Genomic DNA, 26,238 nt, shown 5'->3' with positions numbered 1-26,238 from the left:
CTTTCCAAGCGTAAAAAGTTTTCTTCAGGGAAGTCCAAGCAAAGTTGTTTAACATCAATCCATATGCTCCATTGCCCTCAAGGAAGAATATGCAGTGGCAGTCCTCCATCACATCCATGATGATTGATAAAAATCACAAAGCCGCATCAGGACAACCAGACAACAAAAATGTCCAAATCCGAATCAAAAATCACAATACAATTGGTCAAAGATTGAATTATGGTTCATTCATATTATCAATCATAAAAACTTCATACAAGTAAACGCAAGCGGCAGGGAAGAAAGACCCGCCCTTATGGACACGCATTGATCATATATATATATATATATATATGTATGTATATATATATATAATTCTTTTTCGTGGATATGCCTACTTTACCCATTAAGGTCTCTTTAAGTGTGATGAATTTATCTAAAGGTTCGAATGAATATCCATGTGACATACTAAAATTTCATGTGAACATTCTGCGCTATTGTGTGAGGGGATTAAGGTTCTGCTTTCTTTGGAATGTTTACATCCAAACTAAAAAAAAAAAAAAAGGATGCTAGTAACCATGACGAACAGCCTACATGAAGACATTAGCTGACATGCTACTTACAACATATGCAATGTCCCTGCGAGCTGTCTTTTGAGGTTTGGTTCCTAATTTGGCAAATCTCTCTAGCTCTTCTACACTCAGACCTACACAAACAATGGTTTCACAACGTCAACAACCAATATAGATGAAGTGAGACTACTGTAAGATAATCAATAAAGGCAATTTTATATCATTGATAATTGGTATTATGTGGCAAGTCCAACTCAAAATAAGCCAGAAAATTAATAAAAAGATTAAGTATTGCAAATAGCCATAAAATTAACAAAATAGGCAGGTTTTTCTATATTATAATTTCAAAAGGCGAACTGCCATAATATTTGCAGTTTTCTTCTAATGCTACTAAAATTAGGATTTCCGCTTTATAGGCCAGCTGATATGAACAACAATAAAGAATAGTAGCAGTTTTTCTTTTTTTTCTTCTACAAAAATGATGTTAAGGTTGAAGTGAAATTGGAAGATTTTTTCCTAACTAGAATGACATTTCTAGATTGGGAAGAGAGTCGAAGCCTTGAACTCAGTTGCATAGTACAAGTTGTAAGTTCCATCCAACCCCTATTTTCTACTGTGTTGGATTGGCACTACATATTTAGATAGATCCAAAAATGTAGATCCCCGCTAAGCATCCATGGCTGAATGGCTAATGCTTTTGCTGGTCAACTTAAGGCATGCAACTTGCAAGAATTCTTATTTTGGCACCAATAGCTTTGGTCAAGGACAATCCCTTATATTTCAACTAATTCAAGATACATCACTTTTTTTAAAACTCCCACTTCCGTTTTTTAGGGTCCCCTTATTTGTTCAACTCTCAAAGTTTGTATTCTTGGGAGGCATTTGGTTCAAGATCCAAATGCCTCCAGAAACAATTGTGCAAGAATGTTATACTAAGAAATGGGATTACTATATCACAAGAACATTTGTTCGGCTCACTTTCCAGGATGCTTGGAAATATAACATTGATGTTTGGCTTAACAAAGATGTTCTGCTATTATTTAAATAAGACTTCCAAAATTCCTCCTAAACATGCACACTAATATCTAATTACCTGCTCAAAGCCCCCCCCCCCCCCCCCCCCAATCCCCACCATATATATACACACACAGACAGACACAGACACACACACATATAACACCAGATCAATACAAATAGAATTAATCATCCTCCATTTAATGATTTTCTAAATGCACCAAAAGGGGAAAAACATCGCATAGAAATTAGCTCGTTAAATTAAATAATTTCTGTACAAATCATTCAATTACCATGTCCATTATCTACATTAAAACAAAACCATAAAGCATAAATTGTAAACCTACATAAACTGTAAACCTAAAATGAGGGGCTAGGTGTCACAAGGTGACGATGTAAGGAATTGTGCCCAAGCTTGTCTATAATCGCTTGTCTTGTACACATTGGGTAGGTAAATAATAGTATAGGTTTTATTCTTTTAAGTAGAGTGATGCCTTAATGAAAAGGGGGAGCATGACTCCTTGGTCATAGTGATGTTTCCTTGTGCTAGGGTTAGATATGTACAGAAAGCTCTATAGGGGAGGGTGAGTGCCCATCAATCTTTGTGTGACTCACTAGTAATTGTAAACATGTTTAGCCTACTTGCTTCCTTTCCTAAACAATGCTAGACACTCATGTTTTTGGTGCTTGCTTACAGCTTAACAAGTATTTTGAATTCAATGCTTGTGAACATGTTTGAATGGTGAGTTTGCGGATGCAACAAGTGCCTCACATCCCTTCACATTGTGTGAAGTGTTTGGCCCATGACCGTTGGTATCAAAGGATCAGTTAATTGGTCCGTGATTTGGTTGCTTTCACATTGGGGTTTTGTCACTTTTGTGTGAAGCATGAGTATGAGAACCAAGCCATGCACCAATACGAGGAGAATAGATGCACAGGTCGAGACTTCGCACAAATGACCCAACTTACGAACCGCATTGATGTATTGAAGGGATCTCAAAAGCAACAACAAGGTTCATTGATGAATTACCGAAATATTTATGTTGTACAATGGAATCTCGACAACATTTGATGAGTAAGCTTGCTGCCAAGGAGAAAGCAACAGTCCCAAATCCAAGAGCATTTTGCAGTGCCCATGATGCTAAGGAGTCAAAGAACTACTTTTTAGCCATGGAATAGTACTTTCATATAGATAGCTCCTGATTGGAGGAGGTGAAATGTCCATGGATACTATGAACTTCAGTTGGGAGGCAAGCTTTGGTGATGTACCAAGTATAATGACATTTAGACCAAGTGATGTAGAATTGATACGAGGTAAGACTTGAGAAAAGAGCTCAAGGTTCAATTTCTTTCCTGAGAATGTTTAGTACAATGTTCAATGCAAACACCAAGATCTTAAGCACACCAAATAGCATGAGACTATCTAAAATAGCAGTATACTTTGATGTTGGATATCTAGGATGTGTCAAAGAGAGAAATTGTTCTACTTCCTTGAAGGATTGAAACCATGGACAAGGGTTGAAATTCACTGATAAAGAGTTCAAGATTTCTTTCTACAGAACACTATGCTAAAGAAAATTCCCCCACGTCTAAGGAGACTAGGTGGGAAAAGTAGATTCTTTCAAGAAAAGGAAAAGCGAAGAGTCATTCAAGAATGGCAAACGCAAGAGTGGGGGAGCTAACGCCAAGGCATCATTTGCAAGGAATTGTCTTCTTCTTAAGCCTCCAACACATTAGGAGCAAGATTGCGTGCTTCTTATGTCAAGGCCCTCATCAAGTTGTAAACTTCTTATGTCAAGGCCATCACAAATCATCGCTCAACGGCTTTGAAAAGTAAGGTGTACTCCCAAGAGTTTGTATTTATTGATAAATGATGATGATAATTAAAACTTCAATATTCAAATTCTAGCTTTTCAATATCAATCCAATCAATGAGATGAGCTTGATATCGCAATATGAAATAAAATAGAAAATTAAACCAAGCTTCTAAAATTCAAATATTGATATCAAATAAGTATAATATAACCAATCAATATATTAATGAGCTTTGATATTAATCAATCAACGTACTCCCTTGCGGTTTCCTCAATATAATATTGATCAATCAACGTACTCCCTTACGGTTTCCAAAATTCCCAAAAGCAAATTAATCTTCAGCAAATTAAGTACACAACCACGCAGTTTATATATATGCATAAAATTAACGAGAATAGGGAAGAGAGTGACACCGAGATTTTTACGAGGTTCGGCTATATACGCTTACGTCCTCGCCTTAGGTATACCACCCAAAGATTGCACTATACCACTCCTTTAACCAGGCGGAGCAAACTGTTTACACACTCCTTCAAGTAGGATAGAGCCATCCTCTCCAAGCGATACCCCACGCTCGGTACAACGATTCAACAACCTGAACCGTCAAGAACAACAAGAACAAGAACAATTCTTTTGTACAAAGACAGTCTCAAAACAGAGCTTATTAGTACAAGTTTAAGCACAACCAATATACTTCAAGTTAAATATCAATAAAGAATGAATTTGAAACTCAAGAAATTAATCACCGAGTTCTTCTTTAGATTGAAAAAACTCAGTAAGAGCACAAGAACCGTGTGGTTGTATCAGTAGAAACTCGGTAATATTTCAGCAAGAATGTGTGAGCAAGAGAACTTTTGAAGAGTATGAGAATTATAGACTTGATTGCTGATTGTATGTAGTTGTGTTTGACTCTTGGGTTAATTATGTATTTATAGAGAGAAAAAAGTATAATTTTCGTATTTCCCAAGTTACTTGGAGTATTTCCCAAGTATATACAAAGTTTGGAGCTCAAGCAATCATTTTTGGAAAGTTTCCCATGCTGCTTTATTTTAAATTTTACGAACATCAGTCGCCTATCAAAAAGGTGTCAGGCGCCTGTCCCTTTAAAAATCCAGCGAATTTCAAAAGTCAGTGTTGTGTCAGGCGTCTGAGAGTGTTCAATCAGTCACTTGACTCAACCTCAGAAACCTGTCAGACGCCTGAGAAGGATCTGTGAGGCGCCTGTCATGGTTTTGTTTGCATTTCTTAAAAAACATATAAAAGGTCGGTCGCCTGAGAAAACTCAGTCAGGCACTTGAGCATGCTATTTTACTGTTTTTAAGATTTTGTTTCTGAAAACTCTTTTAGCTTTTAATCTTGAAATCTTTGATTTGAAATTTGAAAAATGTATTTTCCAAGGTTTTAAAAATGGGTCTCTAAGTCTTATAATCATTCCTAAAGAGCTTCAAAGCATCCGTATTGACTTTCAATTGAAGTACTTGCATAAAACTTTCTTAAGACTTAAATCATTCTAAATGTGAAGTCTTCATGTATGTCTTTCTTTGAGTCCATTTTGACTTGAGCTTCAATATTCTTCAAGCTTTCATAAATATTGTCTTTCTTTGATCTCTTGAGCTTTCTTTTGATCACTTGATTGGAATGTAGACTTTCCATATCACTTGATCTTGAACTCTAATGCTTGATTCTAGAAACATCGTCACTTTAACCAAAGCATGTTAAATTCCCTTTATTTGTTATCATCAAAATAAGATTCGTAAGCTTTGCTAGGCCAACAGGCTTGCTAGCTTCCATTTGGAGGGGTCACAAAGACAATATGAGGATGACAAGGAAACCTCAAGAATGGGTGCAATATGGTCACTTAACATGTTGGAGAGACAGATGAAAGAACCCAAGGTTGACTAAGCTAAAGTGATAATGTTTGTGGACCTATGAATCAATAGGAAAAGTACCTGGCAATGGTGGATACTAGGGCTATCCATGACTTTGTCTTACAAAGTGAAGCACCAAGACTCATCTAGAAGCTGGATAAAGACTCAAGATGCATAAAAACGGTTAACTCCATGATGTAGGATGAGAATTGGGTTGCTAGATGTACCATATCGACCCAATTTGGAGGAGCCTATCCAAGAATAGGGTCAATGGTTTATTGGGTCCTAAACCCAAATGTGATTGGTTAGTTAGTGGTTATGTGTGTCTAGTTTGCTTGTAGTAGAATTATGTTTTTTGGGGGCTTGTTTGTAATATTTGTGTATCTTATGGGTATGTTTGTAGTTTTGTGTAATTTTAAGGGTATATAAGAAAATTCATTTGTTACTGGTTTTCTTATAAATAATGTGTAAAATCCATGTGAAAGTTGGTTGTTGAATTTGAATTGAGAAAGTGAACGAGTGTTTCCACCCTAGATCTCCTCTCTCTTTCTTCCTTCTTCCTTTCTTCCCCTTTTCTCCCTTCTATCTCTCATGGGTGCATATCATTGATGTTATCTTGCATTACTCCATTGCCCAAACTGCATTGGGAGTAGCCAAGCAAGCAATTGTGAAGCTTGGCCTATGGGAAGGACATGCAAATTTCACTACCATTCCGTTAAATGATTTTCAAGTGATTACTTCGAATGGAATTCTTGTAGGAGACTAGGGTGGTTCCTATGTCGTTCGCTAGACCCCTTTGTCTAATTGATCACCAAACTTACATTGTTTAGGTTGTTGCGAAAAAATGAGAGATGAGAAGTTCCTCTTTGTCATGCAACTCAAGAAGGGATTGAGAAGTGGGAACCTACACATCTCTACTTATTGGTGGTGGATGAAGATGTAAGAAAAGAGATGGTGCCTACTATCATCCAAGATTGTCCTAAAGAAGTATCAAATTGTGATGCCAATAAGCTACCAAACAACCTGCCTTGTGACAAGGTGAGGAGTATGAGATTGATTCGTTACCAAGGGGTGAAGCCCCCAAATAATCGCTTGTAGCACTAGCAAGATTATGAAAACAATTTGATGACCTATTAGAAGTAGGTCATATACCAGTATACGACCCTTTAAGTACCGCTTAGAGCACCATTATTCTCTATGATGGGAGCATGTGGCTATTCGTAGAATACTGCACAGTGAATAAAGTTACTTTTCACAATGCGTAATAAGTATTCGTGAAATAAGATACGTCATGCCAAGTACTTCACCAAGCTTGACTTCTAGTCAAATTACTATTAGGTAAGGATAGTGGAAGGTAAATGAGCAAAAGATTAACTGCATGAAGCAATACAAGGCTTACGAGTTCTTGGTGATGTGCCAGCTAGTTTCTACAGGCTGAAGCAATAGAACACATATGTGAAGAACAGAAAATGCTCATTCGCTCAAAAGAGTGTCAAGTTTCTAGGCCATGTAATTGAATAAGTCTATAACCAGACGGACATATAGAAGGTGAGAGTTGTTCAAGATTGAAAGATTTGAACGACAATCAAAAAGTTGTGTACTTTTCTTAGATTCACCAACTACCATTGCAAATCTCAAGGGGTACTCAAGGAGGATTGCCTATTCACTTAATTGATGAAGAAGTGTTATGGGTGGAACTGGACACATAAGTGCTAGGAAGGCTTTGATAACCTAAAGGAAATCATAACGAAATACTCGATACTTACTCTTCCGAATATCATGAACCCTAAGATAATGCATCAAACTATGCCCTTGGTGGAGTCTTGTTATAGGAGGAGCATCTTGTCACATATGAGAACCATAAGCTTAGTAAAGGTAAACAAAAGTACACAGCTTAATACAAGAAGATATTTGCAATGATTCATTGTCTTCGAGTGTGACAACATTACTTACTTGGGTTGAAGTTCATGGTGAAGATGGATAACTTGGTGGGTAGTCATTTCTTTACATAGCCCAAGTTACCCACTAAGCAAGCTCATTAGCAAGAATTTCTAATGAAATTCGATTTCTTCTTCAAGAACAAGGCAAGCAGAATGCACCATGTCATAGATGCAACATGCAAAAACTTTGAGTTTGCGGCTCTTCAAGTAACACACTTGAACTTAAGTAAATTTACCACAACAATGCGGGAGTGCATTAAGGAAAACCTTATTAAAGATCCTATTGCCCACAACTCAAAGATTATGTTGCCCAAAACCTCATGAAGCTAGTGGAAAAGGGAAAAGTGTGTTGGTTGTCGTTATAGGATAGCTTAGTGTTGACACATGAAATCGACTCTTTGTTCCTCAAGTTGGTGACCTTAGAAGGTATTGCAGGAGTGTCATGACACCAAGTGGGTAGGCTACCCACAATGGCACCAAACTTTAGCATTGTTGAAGCAAAGGTATAGCCACACATACAACATGAAGTAGTATATTGAGGCTTGTCTCACATGCCAACAAACAAAATCAAGCAAAATAAGATTACAGGACTATTAGAGCCCCTTCAAGTGCCACTGAGACCGTGGGAGAGTATCTAACATGACTTCAGAACCAACCAGCCTAGAATCGAGGACATGGGGTTAATACTTGTGGTTGTAGACAAGTTTCAAAGTACGATATTTTTATATCAATGTCGAAGTACTACTTGGCTGCACAACTTTTATTCAAGGACATTGGGAAGTATTTTTTTTTAACACATCTTCAATAACTGAGACATAAGATTCACAGGAAACTTCTAGTCACAACTTCTAAAAATCCTTGGTTTGCAACATGACATCTTCTCGAGCTAGCACGCGCAATTGATGGCAAGAAGGAGAGATTCGGCTACTAAAGGTATACTTATGCCATTTCATCATCACCAACCAAAAGCACTCAATGTGACTCAATTTGTTTCAATGCCCAAAAGAGCCCAACAACCAATAAGAGTCTTTTTGAGCTTGTTACAAGCCAACTATTATTACCTCATATTGTGGATGAGCCGCACAAAGGAAAGAGTCCAAGAGCATATATCTTCACTAAAAAATGGAGACAAATGTGGAGATTGCCCATTCAAGAAAGCTACTAAGTGAATGAAGAAGCAAGCAGACCATGGGGGAAGACCATCGAGCTTCAATGTGGGAGGCTCAGTGCTTTTTAAGTTTTAAGCTCCCATCCAAAATAGATCAAGTCAATAGAAGTTTGAGATAGGAGAGTACTTCGCAAAAATGAAGGACCAATCCCGGCCAAAAATCAAAAAGGCCTTGCTAGGGTGATCCTCCAACTTGGATAAAGGTGCACCCTATGCTTAAAATCAGCTGCCTTAAACCATTGGATGTGTTGTAAAGTTTCAAAATTTATCACGTCAACTCTCCTTGACTATAGGAGAAATTTCTGTAATTATGTAAATAATCTTAGGAGATATTCTAGGGATATATTCTTAGGAGATATTCTAGGAGATTTGTTAGCAATTGTCATTCCTTCCTTTTTTCTATTCTTTCCTTTATTATTCTTTCCTTTTAGATTATCCTTGTAGTCTATAAGACATTCAGATTGTACCTCATTTTATAATAATAAGAAATACTATTTCAATTCTTCTCCACTTATAGATGGTATCAGAGCCTAGTTTTCTTTTCCTTTCGGCAGTCATAGCCTCTAAAATCTAGGCCTCACTGCCTTAACTCTGTTCAGCCTCCATTATGTCTAAAATTTCCGAAACTTCCACCATGGCCAGACCTCAACATGTGGCCAACACCAAAACTGAAACCAAGGTAGCCCATACTGAACCCCATTCAGTCCAAATCACAAATATCCGTCTCAATAAAGCCAACTTCTTAAGATGATCTCAGTCAGTTTGAATATATATCCACAAGAGAGGAAAGATTGGGTACCTTATTGGTGAAACCAAGGCCCCTAACAGAGCAGACCCATCATATGCTATATGGGATGCTGAAAATTCCATGACTATGGCTTGGCTTGTGAATGCAATGGATGAAGATATAGTGCTAATTATATGTGCCATCCGACTACAAAAGAACTCTAGGATAATGTTAGTCAGATGTATTCTGACCTTGGAAATTATTCCCAAATTTATGAATTGCGGCAAAAAATTGGCAAGACCCAACAAAGGGAAGATAGTGTGACTAAGGATTTCAATGTCCTTAAAGGACTGTGGCAAGACTTGGATCTATTCAATGATTATGAATGGAAGAGCCTTGATGATTGCAACTACAACAAGAAGATGGTGGAAAAATGCAAGAATTTTTAAATTCTTGGTTGGACTCAATGATGAGTTTGATGAGGTTAGGGGGAGGATTCTTGGTAAACAGCCTCTGCCTCCAATCGAAGAGGTATATTCTGAAGTGAGACGTGAAGATTGCCGTTAGAATGTTACGCCAAAGAAAAAAGGGGCTGATGGAACAGTTGAGAACTCGGCTTTGGTTGCTGCTAATCCTACTATTTTGGCTGCTGCTAATGCCTCTTTACAGCGGTCATATCCCAATCAAAAATCTTGAGTATAGTGTGACTATTGTAATAAGCCACGCCATACCCAAGAAACCTACTGGAAACTACATGGAAAACCAACAAATTGGGAGAGCAGCAAACCTGGACCTGGAAACAACCAAGTGACTCCTAATGCAAATGAAACCCAAACCAATGTTCTAAGTTCAGGACAGATGAATCAACTTCTTCAACTGCTGAAATCCAATCTAATATCCGGTACTTCTATTGATTCCTTGGCCCAAACAGGTAATATGTCGAGTGCCTATTCCAGCTCTTTAGCCTTTGCACCATGGATTATTGATTCAGGTGCATCCGACCATATGACTAGTTTATCTCAATTGTTTCAATCTTATTATCCTTGTCCAGGTAATAAAAAGGTTAGGATTGCATATGGGAGTCTTTCATCCATTGCAGGAGCAGGTTCAATTAGAATTTCCGAGAAAATAGAATTAAAATTTGTACTTCATGTTCCTAAAATTACTTGCAATCTTCTGTCTATTAGTAGATTATCTCGTGATTCTAATTGTCATATCATATTCTTTGATTCTCACTGTGAATTTCAGGACCAGAACTCGGGGGCGATGGTTGGCAATGCTAGGATGATCGATGGCCTTTATTATTTTGATGATACCCTATTCAGCTATAAACAAGCTCAGGGCTTGAGTGGTGGTACTAGTTCAATCCCTGTGCATGATCAAATAATGCTTTGGCATCTTAGATTAAGGCATCCTAGTATTATTTAAAACATTTGTTTGCTAATCTGTTTAAAAATTTGAATTGTACTTCTCTTCATTGTGACGTGTGTCATTTATCAAAAAATCATCGAGTTCCTTATATTTCAAAAGGCTACCATGCAAACAAACCTTTCTATTTGATTCATAGTGATGTTTGGGGTCCCTCTAAGGTTACTACCTCATCCGGGAAAAAATGGTTTGTGACTTTTATAGATGATCATACTCGGATTTGTTGGGTATATTTGATGAATGGAAAATCTGAAGTTGAAATATTATTCAAGAATTTTTATAGTATGATCGAAAATCAATTTCAAACAAAAATAAGCATACTTCGTACGGATAATGGTACAAAATGTTTCAACCAAGTTTTGGGAAATTTTTTGAAAGAAAGAGGGATTCAACATCAATCCACTTGTCATGACACCCCACAACAAAAAGGCATCACTGAAAGAAAAAATCGTCGCTTACTTGAGGTTGCACGGGCTATAATGTTTTCAATGCATATTCCAAAATATTTGTAGGCGGGATGCTATTCTAACCGCTTGTTACCTTATTAATAGAATGCCTACCAGTGTGCTGTAGTATATCACTCCTTTGGCATGCCTAAAACAATCCTTTCCTGATAATAGGATAATTTCTGCCTCTAAAAGTATTTGGATGCACTGTTTTTGTTCATATTCCAGCTCACCTTAGATCTAAACTTGATCCTAGGGCTGAAAAATGTGTGTTTATTGGATATGCTCCCAATAAGAGAGGGTATAAATGTTTGAATCCAAAAACAAACAAAAAATTCATATCAGTATGGATGTCCATTTTGTTGAAAATCAGTCATACTTTAACCAAATTGATCTTCAGGGGGAGAAAGAGAGTAGTGAGGATCAGTTTTGGCAAACTTCTATATCAATGCCTGATGTTTTCCTTCATGAAATGAAGAATAGCTTCCCAAGAGGGGGGGTGAATTGGAAATCTTTTAATTTTATTTGATTTTTAAGTTTTCTAATTTTAATAACCCAGCAAAATACAATATATAACAACACTTAAGAAAACTGGAATTTAAAATAATAATTCAATCAATGTAATCAATCAATCAATAACATTTAGGCTTCCGTTGCTTTCCCTGTAACCCTTTATTATTCACTTTACTTGATTAAGATTTCTGCAAATTAATCAACGTACTCTCCTTTTGGGTTTCCGCAAAAGATTAATCAAAACGTACTTTCTATTGATCAAGAACTTAATTTAAATCATGCAACCTGCACTCATAAAAGCGAATAAAGTATGTAAATTAAAGTAGAGAGAAGGAGACAAGAGTTTTTACGAGGTTCGGCTTCAACACAGCCTACGTCCTCACCTTTGGCAAAAACACCAAAGGATTTCACTATCTCAGTTCCTTTACCTGGTGGAACAATACCAACTTACAATGCACTCCTTCAATTAGGCTAGAGCCCGCCTCTCCAAATAACAACCCCTTATTTGGTTCAACGATTTAACAACTCAGAATCGTTTAAGAAAGATAATGAAGGAATATGTGTACAAAAGAGAACTCTCACAGTAGAGTGAATTAATACACCAATCAGCTCACTTTATACCTCAAAGTAATTTAAATATACGAAATTTCAAGCTCAATTACTTGGTATGGATTATCAAATAATTTTCAAAAGAAGATAAAAATTTTGATCGTTGGAAAACTTAATTTCAGAATGTAAATCGATTTCAGATCAGAGAGTTTATCTTAAAAGAATTTTAGATCCTTTGAAAACAAAATTTTGAATACTTGAAGATTAGTTGATCTAAAACCTTTAAAAAAAAACTTACTTTGATTTAAAAGCCTTTGAATATCTCTGGATCAGAAAAGTTGTTGAAAAGCACTTGATCTGGAAACTTTAGAGGATTTCTCAATTTCAAAATTCTTTTGAATATTTCATCAAAGTTCTTTCTCTCTTTCTTTGTACTTTCTTTTCTCTAATTTAAAATATTTGAGATTAAAACTATTTATAGAGTTTTTTTTTTTGAAATCATCCATTACTCCCAAGGATTCCTAAAATTCATTTCCAAATATTTTGAAATAAATATGTTTAAAAACATGGTTTAAAAAATCTTCTCTTTTTAAGCCCTTTTTATTTATTAAAAAAAAAACTTTTTAGAGTATATATGTTGAAAAAAAAATATTTTTGATTTTCCAAATATTTTGAAATAAATATGTTTAAAAACTTCATTATTTCAAAAAAAAATTTCTTTTCGTAAACCCTTTCTTTTTATGGATTTAAGAAATATTCTTTAGAGTATATATATAAAAACATATTTTTGAATTTTTATGCTTCAAATTTCTTTATACTTAAGATTTACTTTGAAGTACTTACATTTGAGAATATCCTTAAAAGTATAATCTAGTCTTCAAAACTTGTTCTTCCACCATCTTTGTAGTTGCATTCTTTCCTTTGAGCTTTTCACAATATGACTTCATTCTTCATGCTCTTTGTAATCCATGAACTTTCTTATACACTTGAGCTCTGTTATTTTCCTGAATACTTGTACTTGAAACATATTAAATATATCATTTGATTTGTTATCATCAAAATAAGAATTGTAAGCTTTATTAGGCCAACACTTCACATTGACATCCCTCTACAAAACATTCAAGGAACTGAAATTTTAAATAGTGAAAAAAATGGAATTCCCAATCTGCTTGTACAAAGCATAAGGGAATCAAAAATAGGGGGAGAATTGCTACAGATTAACCCCTCTTCTGAGCTTCGTGTTTATACTAGAGGCAAATGTCATTCTAATACTAAGGATCATCCCACAATTTCAGAGCAGAATCAATCATCACCTCCAAAAACTGGTCATTTGGAAATCCCAGGTAATCCTTCTACTACACTTCCAGTTAATCAATCTACTGACCTTGGTATACCTATAGCCATTAAAAAAGGAGTTAGAACCTGTACCACACACCCCATTGCCAAATATTTATCATACCATAGACTCTCTTATAATCATAAGGCCTTTACATCCCATATTTCTCACTTATTTGTTCCAAGGACCATTCAGGAAGCTATGGATCATCCGGATTAGAAGTTAGCAGTTCTAGAAGAGATGAATGCACTACAGAACAACAGTACTTGGGAAATTGTTGATTTACCAAAGGAAAAGAAAATTGTCGGTTGCAAGTGGGTGTTTACAATTAAATGCAAGGCTGATGGCAATATAGAGAGATATAAGGCAAGACTCATTGCAAAAGGGTTTGCACAAACATACAGAATTGACTATCAAGAAACTTTTGCTCTAGGGCCAAGATAAACTCAATCTAAGTGTTACTTTCCTTAGCTGTACATTCTAACTAGCCCTTAAACCAGTTGGATGTAAAGAATGCTTTTTTAATGGAGATCTAGAGGATGAAGTGATTATGGAATTACCACCAGGTTTTGAAGGTAATCTTGGCAGAGATAAGGTGTGTAAATTGAAAAAATCATTGTATGGGCTCAAGCACTCTCCGAGAGCTTGGTTTGAACGCTTTGGGAAGGCTGTAAAGGGTCATGGTTACAACCAAGGTCAAGCTTATCACACCATGTTCTATAAGCACTCAAGTGAAGGGAAGGTTGCTATTCTAATTGTCTATGTTGACGATATTATTTTGACAGGTAATGACAGCAAGGAACTTGAGAAATTAAAACAGATGCTTGAATTTGAGATTAAAGACTTGGGTGACTTGAAGTATTTTCTCGGTATGAAATTTGTAAGGTCAAGAAAAGGTATTTTTGTTTCACAAAGAAAATATGTGCTTGACTTGCTTGGATAAATAGATTTACTAGGGTGTAAAGCAGCTGAGACACCTATAGAGCCTATTCTTAAACTACAACCTGCCAAACCTGAAGAAGTAACCTATAGAGACCAGTACCAAAGATTGGTTGGAAGGCTACTTTATCTATCACATACACATCCTGACCTAGCCTTTGTTGTCAGTATGGTAAGCCAATTCATGCACTCACCAAGGCCTAACCACTTTGATGCGGTTTATAGAATCTTGAGATATTTAAAGGGAACTCCAGGAAAAGGTCTATCGTTTGAAGACCATAGACATCTACAAGTTGAGTTATACACTGATGCAGATTGGGTTGGGAGTATAACCAATCAAAGATCAACTTCTGGTTATTGTGCCTTTGTTGGTGGAAATTTGGTTACATGACGAAGCAAAAAACAAAATGTGGTAGCTAGGAGTAGTGCAAAGGCAGAATTTAGAGCAGTTGCTCATGGAGTTTGTGAAGTGTTGTGGATTAAAAAATTATTGGAAGAATTGAAAGTCACTAATCTGCTACCTATAAGACTGTATTGCGATAACAAATATATCATAGCCATTGCTCACAATTTAGTGCTTCATGAAAGAACAAAACACGTTGAGGTTGACAAGCATTTATAAAGGAGAAGCTGGACAGTGGACTGATTTGTTTACCCTATATCTCTACTACTGAACAAGCAGCAGATATACTTACAAAAGGACTACCAAGGAAGCAATTTGAAAATTTGATCGGCAAGCTGGCTATGGAAGACATCTTCAAACCAGCTTGAGGGGGAGTGTTGTAAAGTTTCATAATTTATCCAGCCAGCTCTCCTTGGTTATAGGAGAAATTTCTGTAATTATGTAAATAATCTTAGGAGATATTCTAGGATATATTCTAGGAGATTTGTTAGCAATTGTCATTCCTTCCTTTTTTCTATTCTTTCCTTTATTATTCTTTCCTTTTAGATTATCCTTGTAGTCTCTAAGACATTCAGATTGTACCTTATTTTCTAATAATAAGAAATACTATTTCAATTCTTCTCCACTTCTAGAGGATGCCAACAATGAAGATCCAATATACACTTAGTCAATCAAATGCCACTAAAGACCATGCAATCCAACAAATGAGAAATTGAAGAGATTCTTGCATACAAAGAGTTCACATTGTTAAGGCAACAACAAACAAAAGTTCTTAGTGAAGTGTAAAGGCCTCGAAGATGAAGAAATGAAATGGATGTCAGCATAAGACAGGAATCGATTCATGGATAAAGTTAAAGCGTACTTCGCATCAAAGTATGCCAAGACATCAATCACATAAGTAGGTGGAGGAATGTCACAAGCCAAGCTTGTCGAGGGTCTTATGCATGTGACCGCTAGTCTTGTGCACATTAAGGGGGTAACCATCATGTAAATACTACTATAGCTTTTATTTTAAGTAATGTCTTAGTTATAAGAGAAAGTATGACTCCTCGATTACAGTATGTTTAGTTAAATTTGCATAGAAAGCTCTTTAAGGGAGGATGAATTTTTAAAAATCTTTGTGCAACTCACTAGAAATTTTAAACAATTTCAGCCTACTTGCATCCCTTGCAAAATACGCAGTACCTATGAAGGTCTTATAAGATGAATAGTGTTGCTTTAATTTTTATCACTCGACTTGTGTTTACTTCATGCTTGCTCATTGCTTACCATGTACTTGGTATTTGATGCTTGTGAACATCTTTAGGATGTGAGTTTGGGGTTTATTTTCACTTACTAGTAAAGATTTTGTGTTACAACCAGTGCTGCACAACCCTTCACATAAAGCGAAGTGATAATCCCATGACATTGGCCACAAAGATGGGCAGGATCCAAATGCAATTCTTCACAAATTTATGCTGTAGAATGAATTCTCAAATAAATTGATGTATTGTTGCTTTGGTTGATGAGTGATACAAGTAAACCATTTTATACATGTGTATTTTGAGCATGTTTATTATGTGTCTCATTCTTTATGGATGTCTATTATGTACATAATTCTTTCCCTACGTATGATTATGTCTTATATTACTCAAGACACTGCCATTATGACTTATGTGATGCTCCTGCATACAAGCTTGATTAAGTGAACCTCACCTAACTTGCTTAGAGGAGTCCACGACAAGTGTCACACAAGCCCTACAAGTGCAAGCAAACTTGGGTCTGTGACAATGGTATTAAAGCATGGTTGAACCCCGTGAGTGGTATCAAGGCACTTAGGCGAAGGTTGCTGAACTCAAAACACTCGAGACAAGAGTTACTAAACTCAAAGCACTAGTGACAAAGTTGTTTAACTATGTATTATAAAGCTTAAGCCACCTAAAGAAACATTAGAGGGGCCTTGAGACCCTTATTCCCCAAGTTGAATTGCAGAACTAGAGACCCTTATTCCCCAAGTTGAATCCTTGGAGAAAATCCAAAGGAGCTTGAGACCTTTCAGAGGAGTGTTGAATATATGAATGCCTTTGAGACAAGCATGAATGAGTTTGAGGGCATGAGACCTACACTCCTTTGGGGAATGGCCAAAAAAGAGCATCAAATGGGAGCTTTCTAGGAATATCTGTATGCTAGCTCTTGTAGGGTTCATGTGGCACTTCTTGTGAACTCCTTCGAACAAGTCAAGCAAATTTACTATGAAGCTTGTATACATAAGCATCACATAAGTCACATGAACCACGGTAGAAGCGTCTCCAGTTCTCAATCAAGAGCACATATGGGGCAAGAATCATCTCTATAAAATAATAAGACACGCTATAAAGCTCACAATATATCTATGAAAGGGTTGTATCATTCATCAAACAATGCACCAACACATCCATATATGTGAGTACTCATATTATAATGTAAATCCCAGCAATTACATATTTGGATCCTACCATCTTCATGGCCGATGTCAACTGCCCCACTTACTATCCCTTACATTGCCAACCCGTAACACCGAGACCCTCATTTAAGCTTTATGGTTTTATTCTGTATGGTTATATTTTAATATATGATTTTGAACATGATACTTAACAATTTTGTATGGAAAGTATGTACTTTAACTTGAAAATTAAAAGCGATTTCTACGTTTCTTGTGCATTCAGAAAACCATGAGAATGGAGGATGATTGGTTTTATAATTTTTCCTTTTTGGCCTTTTAAATGTTAATGGTACAGGTTTGTTCAATGAATGAAACAAGTAGACCCTTTCACACGTGTATTGTGATCATGCTTATTGCGTGTCTAACTCGTTTATGGATGTCTATTATGTATAAAATTCTTGCCCCAAATGAACATATTTTATTTTTCTATCAAAAGAAAAAAAAAATTTCTTGCCCCATATGTGCTCATGGTCGCATATTTATTGTTGAGATTTTGATTAAATGAATAACATAACTTGAAGATAGGTTTCTCCCTCTATTTATAATACAAATCAAATACATTCTAATGACCATAATACCCTTACTAACTCTTAATAAGTAACTTACTAACACAGTTAATAATAATACTAAAAAGACTAAAATAACCTTTTAACACTCCCCATCAAGCTGGAGCATAAATATCATATGCTCCTAGCTTGTTACAAATAAATTTAACACGAGCACCCCCCAAAGCTTTAGTAAACAAATCAGCAAACTGCATATTGAACTTCACTTAAGTGGTAACAATGAGCTTCTGCACAAGTTTCTCCTAAACAAAATGACAATCAACTTAAATGCATTTCATTCGCTCATGAAAGATTGGGTTGGAGGCAATATGAAAAACAGCTTGATTATCACACATCAACTCCATAGGCTGAGAATATGGAAAATCCAATTCTTTCAACATGTTCTTCAACGAAACAAGTTCGCAAGAAGTGTGAGCCATAGCTCTACACTCTGATTCAGCATTTAACCTGGTCACACTGTTTGTTTCTTACTCTTCCAAGAAACCAAATTACCACCAACCAAGATACTATACCCGGTTGTGGATCTTCGGTCGGAAGGCGACCTAACCCAATTTACATTTGTATATCCTTGAATATGTGTGACCTTGATCTTGATATAAAAGACCTCTCCCAAGTGCACCTTTAAGATATCTCAAGACGTGAATTACTGCGTCCTAGTGACTTGTCCTCTGAGAATCTAGAAATTGGCTCACAACACTTTTTGCAAAACATATGACTAGTCGAACGACTAAGAAAATTCAACTTTCGAACAAGTCTCTGATATTGTCCAATATTAAGCAGCAAATCACCTATATCTGGCGCTAACTTGCTGTTATGATCCATGGGTGTATCAACTAGTTTGGATACCAATAATCCAAATTCATCCAATAGATCAAGAACATACTTCCTTTGTGACAAAACAGTCCCCATATGAGATCTAGATACTACCCAAGAAGTATTTCAACAATCCCAAATCTTTGGTTTGAAACTTAGTCTTCAACAAAAGTTTAAGACTCTGAAAACCTTTATTATCATCACCTATAATAACAATATAATCCACATACACAACAAAGAGGATCCCACTTGATGAAGTATGACGATAAAACATAGAGTGATCCACTGCAAGCCATCGAAAACCAAAATCAAGTACTAAAGCACTGAATCGACCAAATCGTGCTCTAGGAGACTATTTTAAACCATATAGTGCCTTCTTCAAGTGACACACTAAGCCTGACTCCCTCTGAGGAACAAACCTAGGTGGTTGCTCCAATCTCCATATAGACCTCCTCCTCAATATCACCATGCAAGAATGCATTCTTCACATCTAACTAATACAGAGTCCAGTGACAAGTGGTAGCCAAGGAGATGAATAGATATGTATTGATGTAAGTTTGGCAACCAAATAAAAAGTGTCAGAATAATCCAAACCATACACCCGAGTATACCCCTTAGCAACAAGACATGCCTTTGGACGAGCCACAAAACCATCAGGGTGGACTTTCATAGTGTATACCTAGTGACAACCAAACACAAACTTGTTTGGAGGAAGAGATACCAAGTCCCAAGTACCACTATCCTGTAAAGCATTCATCTATTCAACCATGGCATTCCTCCACCTAGAATGGGCTAAGGCTTTTGAAACCGATTTAGGAAGGGCAGCAGATGATAAAGCAATAACAAAACAATAATAGGAGGGTGACAAGAAGCCATATAAAACATAATTGGAAATAAAATGTTGAGTGTGTGTTTACCTTTCGGCCAGCATTGGGAGGATCAACATCATGGGAAATATGATCATTGGGCGAGGAAAACAAAGGCGTGGCAATAGAAGCTAGGGGGGGGACTCTCTTCCTTGGAGCTGCCGTCATGAATATACTTGCAAATTAGGACGATCGAGATGATAAGAAGGACTTTAACTACATGGAGACACAGGTGGTTGATTGGGCAAGGACAGAAAAATAGAATTTGAAAGATTAGGCAAAGGAAAAGACTCATTGAGATCAAAAGCACTCAAGGACTAGTTGTATTAAGGTGTAGACTCAAAGAAGATAACATCTGCAGAAACAAATAAGCAATACAGCGTAGCACTATAGCAACAATATCTCTTTTGAGTATATGAGTAGCTTAGAAAGACACATTTTATAGCACTAGGATTCAACTTGTCCACACCAGGAGTTAGTTGATGAACAAAGAACACACACCTGAATATACGAGGAGATAGAAAGAATAAAGGTGAATTAGGAAAGTGAATGGAGTAGAGAATTTTACCACTAAGAACAGAGGGTGGCATCCTATTGATCAAATAGCAAGCAGTAAGTATATCATCACTCCAAAACACTTTAGGTACATGCATTTGATAAAGTAAGGTGAGAATAATTTCAATGATATTTCTATTTTTTTTTCTTTCTACAACCCCATTTTGTTGAGGAGTGTGGGCACAAGATTGATGAACAATACCAAACCGAGTCATATAAGTAGTGAATTGTGTACCAAAATACTCTTTAGCATTATCACTCCAAAGTATTCGAATGGTCAAACCAAATTGAGTCTTTATTTCAGAACAAAAGGCATAAAATAAATGAAATAACTCAAAACAATCTTTTATTAAATATAGCCAAGTCATCCTTGAATAATCATCCACAAAGATTACAAAGTACCAAAAACCCAACATGAACACAACTTTACTAAAACCCCAAACATCAGAATGACTAACATGAAAGGGCTTGCAGCCCGTTTATTGACTCAGGAAGCAAAAGGGGCACAATGATGCTTTCCCACCTAACAAGACTCACAATCAAGACTAGACATAGAACTCAAATTTGGAACTAGACATTTCAACTTTTAGGAATGAAGGATGACCAAGACGACAATGAATTTGGAGAGTTATAGCAGCAGCAGTACAGGCGGTAGAAGGAGATAGAGACTCAAAGTGATAAAGTCCACCAACTTCACGCCCTCCACGAACCGTCTTCCTCATCTTCAAATCCCGAATAACCACAAAATCAAGGAAGAATGTTATTTAAAAATTCATGGATTAGCTTACTAACGAGCATAAGATTGAAAGGAAACATGGGAATATACAAACCCAAAGGAAGAGAAATAGAAGAAGTGGGATTTACAATCCCAATTACCTTGACGGCAGTGGTGGATCCATTAGCAAGAGTAACACAAGGTAAATTTGAAAAAATAATGAAGAGTAGAGAAGAAATTAGGTATACCTATGATATAATTAGTGGCAGCGGAGTCTATAACTCAAGGACTAGGACGAGAAGTACTGGATGACAAGCATGCTATGGGATTACCTATTTGGGCAAGAGATGCAATGGGAAGAGAAGCTTGTTGCTACACTTGATACTATTGAAACTTGGAATACTCTTCCTCTGATATAGATACGGTATGGTGCTCCCCACTTGGCCCCAAAGGTGTGGAGTCGATGGTGGCTGCACTAGAAACACTAAAGGTCTACCATGGAGATCCTAATACTGCTCAGTAGTATGATTACCTCGTCCACAATAAGTGCACTTGCGAGGAGTGCCTCTAACTCGTCCATCTCTACCGCCACAACCGCTCAAACCACCTCGATAACTTCTACAGTTGTTTGGTAGAGAATTAGAATCACCCTGTGTAGCAAAGGTTGTCCTCTCAGAGCTAGATGCAAGAGCAAGAGAATGTGTGCCAAAGGAAGCATGAAGGACGCAAGAATAAACATTGGCAAATGATGGCAGCTCTGCACTACTAAGTATCTGGGGCCGGGCTCCCTCAAGCTTGGGTCTTAAACCCACTAGAACTCTAAGAACTATCATCTGCTCCCTCTGCTTCTGCATCTCACGAACGTCGACACTTATAGGTTGCATGATGTTAAGCTCCTCAAGAGTACGTTTCATCTCTTCAAACTAATCTGCAATGCTCGTCTCTTTATTGTAATTGAAAGTACTCCTAGGATAAATCATACATGTGTGTAATGTTACTAGATTATAGCAACTTGGCATAATCCCAAATCTCCTTGCACGTATCTAGATGCATGCACATCCCTGCAACCTGGGGCTCCATTGAATTTCACAAGAGGGAAATAATCAAGGCATCTCCTTGAATCCACACTTCTTTTCTCTTCTCATCAGAAAGATTAGATTAGAGCAAGTGGTCAAATTCTCGTAATCCTGCGAAACAAACCCAAACAGGCTTAGACCATTGAACATAATTCTCTCCATCCAACTTTTGGGTTGTTATCTGTGTCAATAAACGATGAAAGAAACATGTTTTTGGGATTCATAGACTCCAACCCAACGCTCACAAACCAGCAACCACACCAATGTCAAACAAAGAGAATAATCAAAACTCATCGAGACAACCACAAATGATCTGAAGCACCGAAAAAAACCACAAACGAGGTGAACCACTTACCAGTTGATATAGCACTGCCACAGCCTCACAACTCAACTTACGAACACTGCCACTACTCCAAGAACTCACAAACGAGCCTTTACGGACACCAAACATCAATTAACAGATTATCACTAGTGCATGGTTGAAAAGGGTTGAATTTTTTAGAAAAAAACATGCCCAACAGCTTGATGATATGGTCTAGGGAAGGAATCAAAACATGGTGGAGGTAAAAATCAGAAAAAGGTGGCCGAATCTCTCTCACGCACTAGCATGCGGGGTCAGGACTGCTGGAAATTTGCAGCACGTGGGGGCGCGTGGAGCACCTTCCAGTGATGGGGTTTTGTAGGGTCAAGTTTAAGAGGGTTCTGTTTTTGGCTATCTGGTTGGTTTTGTGAGATAATGAAGGGTGGTGGTGGATCTAAGAACGGCAACGACGGGAGGGTGTTTTCTGGTGACGACTGAGTATGATAGGATTAAGGTTGGATCACACACTAATACCATGTTGAGATTTTGATTAAATGAATGACCTAACTTGAAGATAGGTCTCTCCCTCTATTTATAATACAAATAAAATACATTTTAATGACCATAATACCCTACTAACTCTCACTAATTAACATACTAACACACTTAATAATAATAATACTAAAAGACCAAAATAACCTTTAACAAATATATAACTCAAGCTGCTGCCAACATGGCTCATGTGACTTATGTGATGCTACTGCATACAAGCTTGATTGAGTAAACCTTACTTGGCATGTTTGGAGGAGTTCACGACAGGCTCCACACAAACATTACAAGTGCAAGCAAACCTGGTCCATGGCACACCAAACAAAAGGCTATTTAAGGTACTTGGTTCATGATGGGATTAAAAACTTGTTCAAACAACTAAGAATACATGCAACCCTCCTCCTTGGGGATGACAAATAGCTTAATTTCAAGTTCCAATTAGATAAGTGTGCCGAGGGGAGGAGGTGGGTGGTTGGAGAGGATGATAAAGTTATGCCATGGGAGAGGATTCAAGGAGAGGAGAGAGGATGGGTTAGAGGTTAGTATTATGAGAAGTGTATCATTCTAGGAATAATGTCCTCGTGTTTTTGTCCCATTAGTATTAATAGTGGTTATAATCTAGTCCAACTCATTAGAATTCTTCCATGGGAATTCAAGATAGAGTAAAGGGTGGATTTTGAATTATCATATTCTGGGGTAATTTTGAATTCCTAGAGAATCCCATCTACCCACCATTACATTCTATGATGTGCCAGACATCGGAATTGGGATTAGAGAGGGCACATTCTTGAGAATTTCACAAGATAACCAGAACCAAATGCCCCCTTTGTGTTTTGCATTGTGGGTACACAATCAATGCTATATTAGCTTCACCTATTGGCAGCCTATGCAAAAATAAAAAGATGATATTGCATTGAAATTTGGAAAAGTGGAAAAGGAAAAAATGTGGGATTCAAAAGTGAGACTTAGATAGGGATGATACAATTGTACACGTTGAAAACTGAAGCATGTAGGAGAAAAAAACTTACAGCGAAGATATAATTGAATAGGCATCGTAGAAGTTTCAAGTTGAACTCTAATCTCAAGACAAAAGAAATGGATAGAATTTTAAAACAAATTAGAATTTCTTTTATTATGTAAAAAAACTTATTAAATGACATATGTCAGGGCATGGAAGAAGCTCATATGAGCCTCCAAAATTAGCTCTATAGTATTATATTAGGTACTCTCATTTGACCCCAGTATTCTCTCGCAAGTCTATGATCAAGACCAAACAAAGGACTTAACTAACGCAAAAAGAACTAGATTTAGCATAGAATAAAACTCCAATCTAGTGAGAAAAATATATGATTCCCATTGTGAGGAAATAATTTCAGAACATGATGAAGAAATTTAAACACCATATAAGACCTCATAGTGTGTGCATGTGCATATACATGTAGCGCTTGTCATACATAAAGACATAAGCACCCTTAAGTGGCATGCATCACACGTATATGTGTATATATGTATACAGAAAAAAACAGGTCTGAACAAGGACCTATGCATGGTATGCCATCTATGATTGCAATTATTGCAGGAACTGCTCCATTTTCCCTCACAATAGCCTCCATCTCCTTTGCAGTTTCTAAATTTTGAGGATAGGGCATTCCTGAGATAAAAATAATGTGATGAATATTATAATATGAATTCTGAAAAGATTTGGACGATTATTCTTTGCAAGCATCATTATTCTCAATTATTCTACGCAGATAAGCAAGTCATACGCAGTGGCAGACAGACCTAGGTTCATGGCAGGAATTTTGAAAAACAAAGAACACAGAATATGTATTGCTTGATTTAAGAACACAAAAGATTACAATCATTTTGGAGCCAACAAACAAAAAAGGACAATACATTTATCTAAACTATGTCAATTTTTTTAATCCAAAAAATATATTATAAATAGTGCAGACAAACTAATTTCAAATCTTTTAATTTTATATATATATATATAGACAAACTAATTTCAAATCTTTTAATTTTATATATATATATATATATATACACACACATATGTATACGTATGTACATGTATATGCATATGTACATATGTATGTATTATGTATGCAAGCCATTGAAATGGCTTCATGCCTGCAAGATGCAGAAGAATGGTCAAATTAAGTGCCAAGTGCCGAGGCAGGTTCATGCACCCCAGCATAGAATCCAATAGATTCCAATGGGAAAATTAAAGCAACATGTGATTAGCATCTCAAAAGGATCCCTCTTCCTTCTGAAAGCAAAGATTCTTCTGATTTGAAGAGATCAAACCAATACACAGTACTGTTTGGTTCTATAATGGAAGTACTTTAATTGCTTTAAAGAGATTAAACCAATACACAAACAAGAAAATACTCCACAAACACCAAAAAATGAAGTGTTTTATGGCACAACTTCCAAAAACTCCTTTGGTTCTTAACCAGCCTCCAGATAAAATCACTCTTTACACTTCAAATTCATTTTCCAGCAACAAATTTTCCCGAAAAAAAAAAGGTTAAGTAGCATAAAGTAACATACCATGGGAAATTATGGTGGACTCAAGAGCAACAACCGCATGCCCACGAGATAGAGCTTCGGAGACATCTGGGGACAATTTCACCAGCGCTCCATAACCACCTTCACTGTCACTGCCACCCTGCGTTGAACAAAGAAAAGGAGATTGATCATTGTCTGGATAGAACAAAGGAAAGGAGCAATTGCAATTCTACTGGGATTATGCGAATTACCTTATTAGGCGAGTCTGTGGGATTGAAGTGTCTGTTGAGATTGAGAATCCTCGAGGCTGCAGAAGAAGACATTTGCGGAACTGGGTTTGAGCTTCGAAGAGAGGAGGGAGAATCCAAGAACAAAAACGGGACATAACCCAGTTGCCCAGTGGGCTAAAATTTACTATAAATAGGAACAGAGCCGCCGGAGGGTTTAAGGAACCAGCTGTCGGCGAGGGAGGAAGAGCAGGTGTCTTGTGAGAGAAATGCCATGATCGAATGAATAAATATTATCCTGGAAACTGGAGGCTCATCTTGAATTTAAATTTGGACAAAATGCCGTTGGTGTTTTGTACGACTTTACAAAGCTTTAAATTATAAATTTCTATGGTTAGGCTTGTAAATTGTAACATTACTAAAATTTCTAGTGATACTATATTTAATTAATATATTAAGGATAATTTTATTGGGTTAAAGACTATCATGGTCATCAAGTTTATCACTTATATTTGATTGGTTCATTATACTTTAATTTTGTACAAATGAAGTCATTAAAAATACTGAATTGATTTAATATCATCAAAAGTCTAAGAGATATTAGAGAGACAAGATAGAATCTCGCTAATATCCTACTCAACATTCCCAATATCTAATTAGTACACTAATCCATGATTCAGCATTTTTTTCACAATAGGAAGCGTATCCACAAGCCACAAAATTTAATAGCTCGAATAAATCCAAACCTAACACCCTTTGTTCAAACAAACCCTAACTCCTTATTCGAATGAACACTAATTGCGCGAAACCCTCTGGCGTGTCTTCCATGACCTTGGCCTCCCATTTTCCTACAATTTTCATCATATAGAGACCAACTCTAGGTCAATAAAAGGAGAAATAC

General features: G+C 36.6%; 1 protein-coding gene across 1 annotated transcript in view; it reads right to left on the bottom strand.

The window, feature by feature from the left end:
* LOC131148931 (pseudouridine-5'-phosphate glycosidase) overlaps positions 1 to 25,687 on the bottom strand; it is a 47,307-nt gene extending 21,620 nt beyond the window's left edge. Inside the window, exons 1-4 of the mRNA XM_058098892.1 lie at positions 25,362 to 25,687; positions 25,153 to 25,270; positions 24,137 to 24,247; positions 603 to 685 (exon numbers count right to left, since the gene is read on the bottom strand). Of these exons, the coding sequence (XP_057954875.1) occupies positions 603 to 685; positions 24,137 to 24,247; positions 25,153 to 25,270; positions 25,362 to 25,433 (384 nt within the window). The 5' untranslated portion in view covers positions 25,434 to 25,687. The remainder of the gene's footprint in view (positions 1 to 602; positions 686 to 24,136; positions 24,248 to 25,152; positions 25,271 to 25,361) is intronic.
* Positions 25,688 to 26,238: the final 551 nt, after the last annotated feature.

Source organism: Malania oleifera, chromosome 2 (assembly GCF_029873635.1).
Source record: "Malania oleifera isolate guangnan ecotype guangnan chromosome 2, ASM2987363v1, whole genome shotgun sequence".
Lineage (NCBI taxonomy): Eukaryota > Viridiplantae > Streptophyta > Magnoliopsida > Santalales > Ximeniaceae > Malania > Malania oleifera.
Note: the sequence above shows the minus strand (reverse complement) of the source record. Positions and strands in the feature narration are given on the sequence as shown.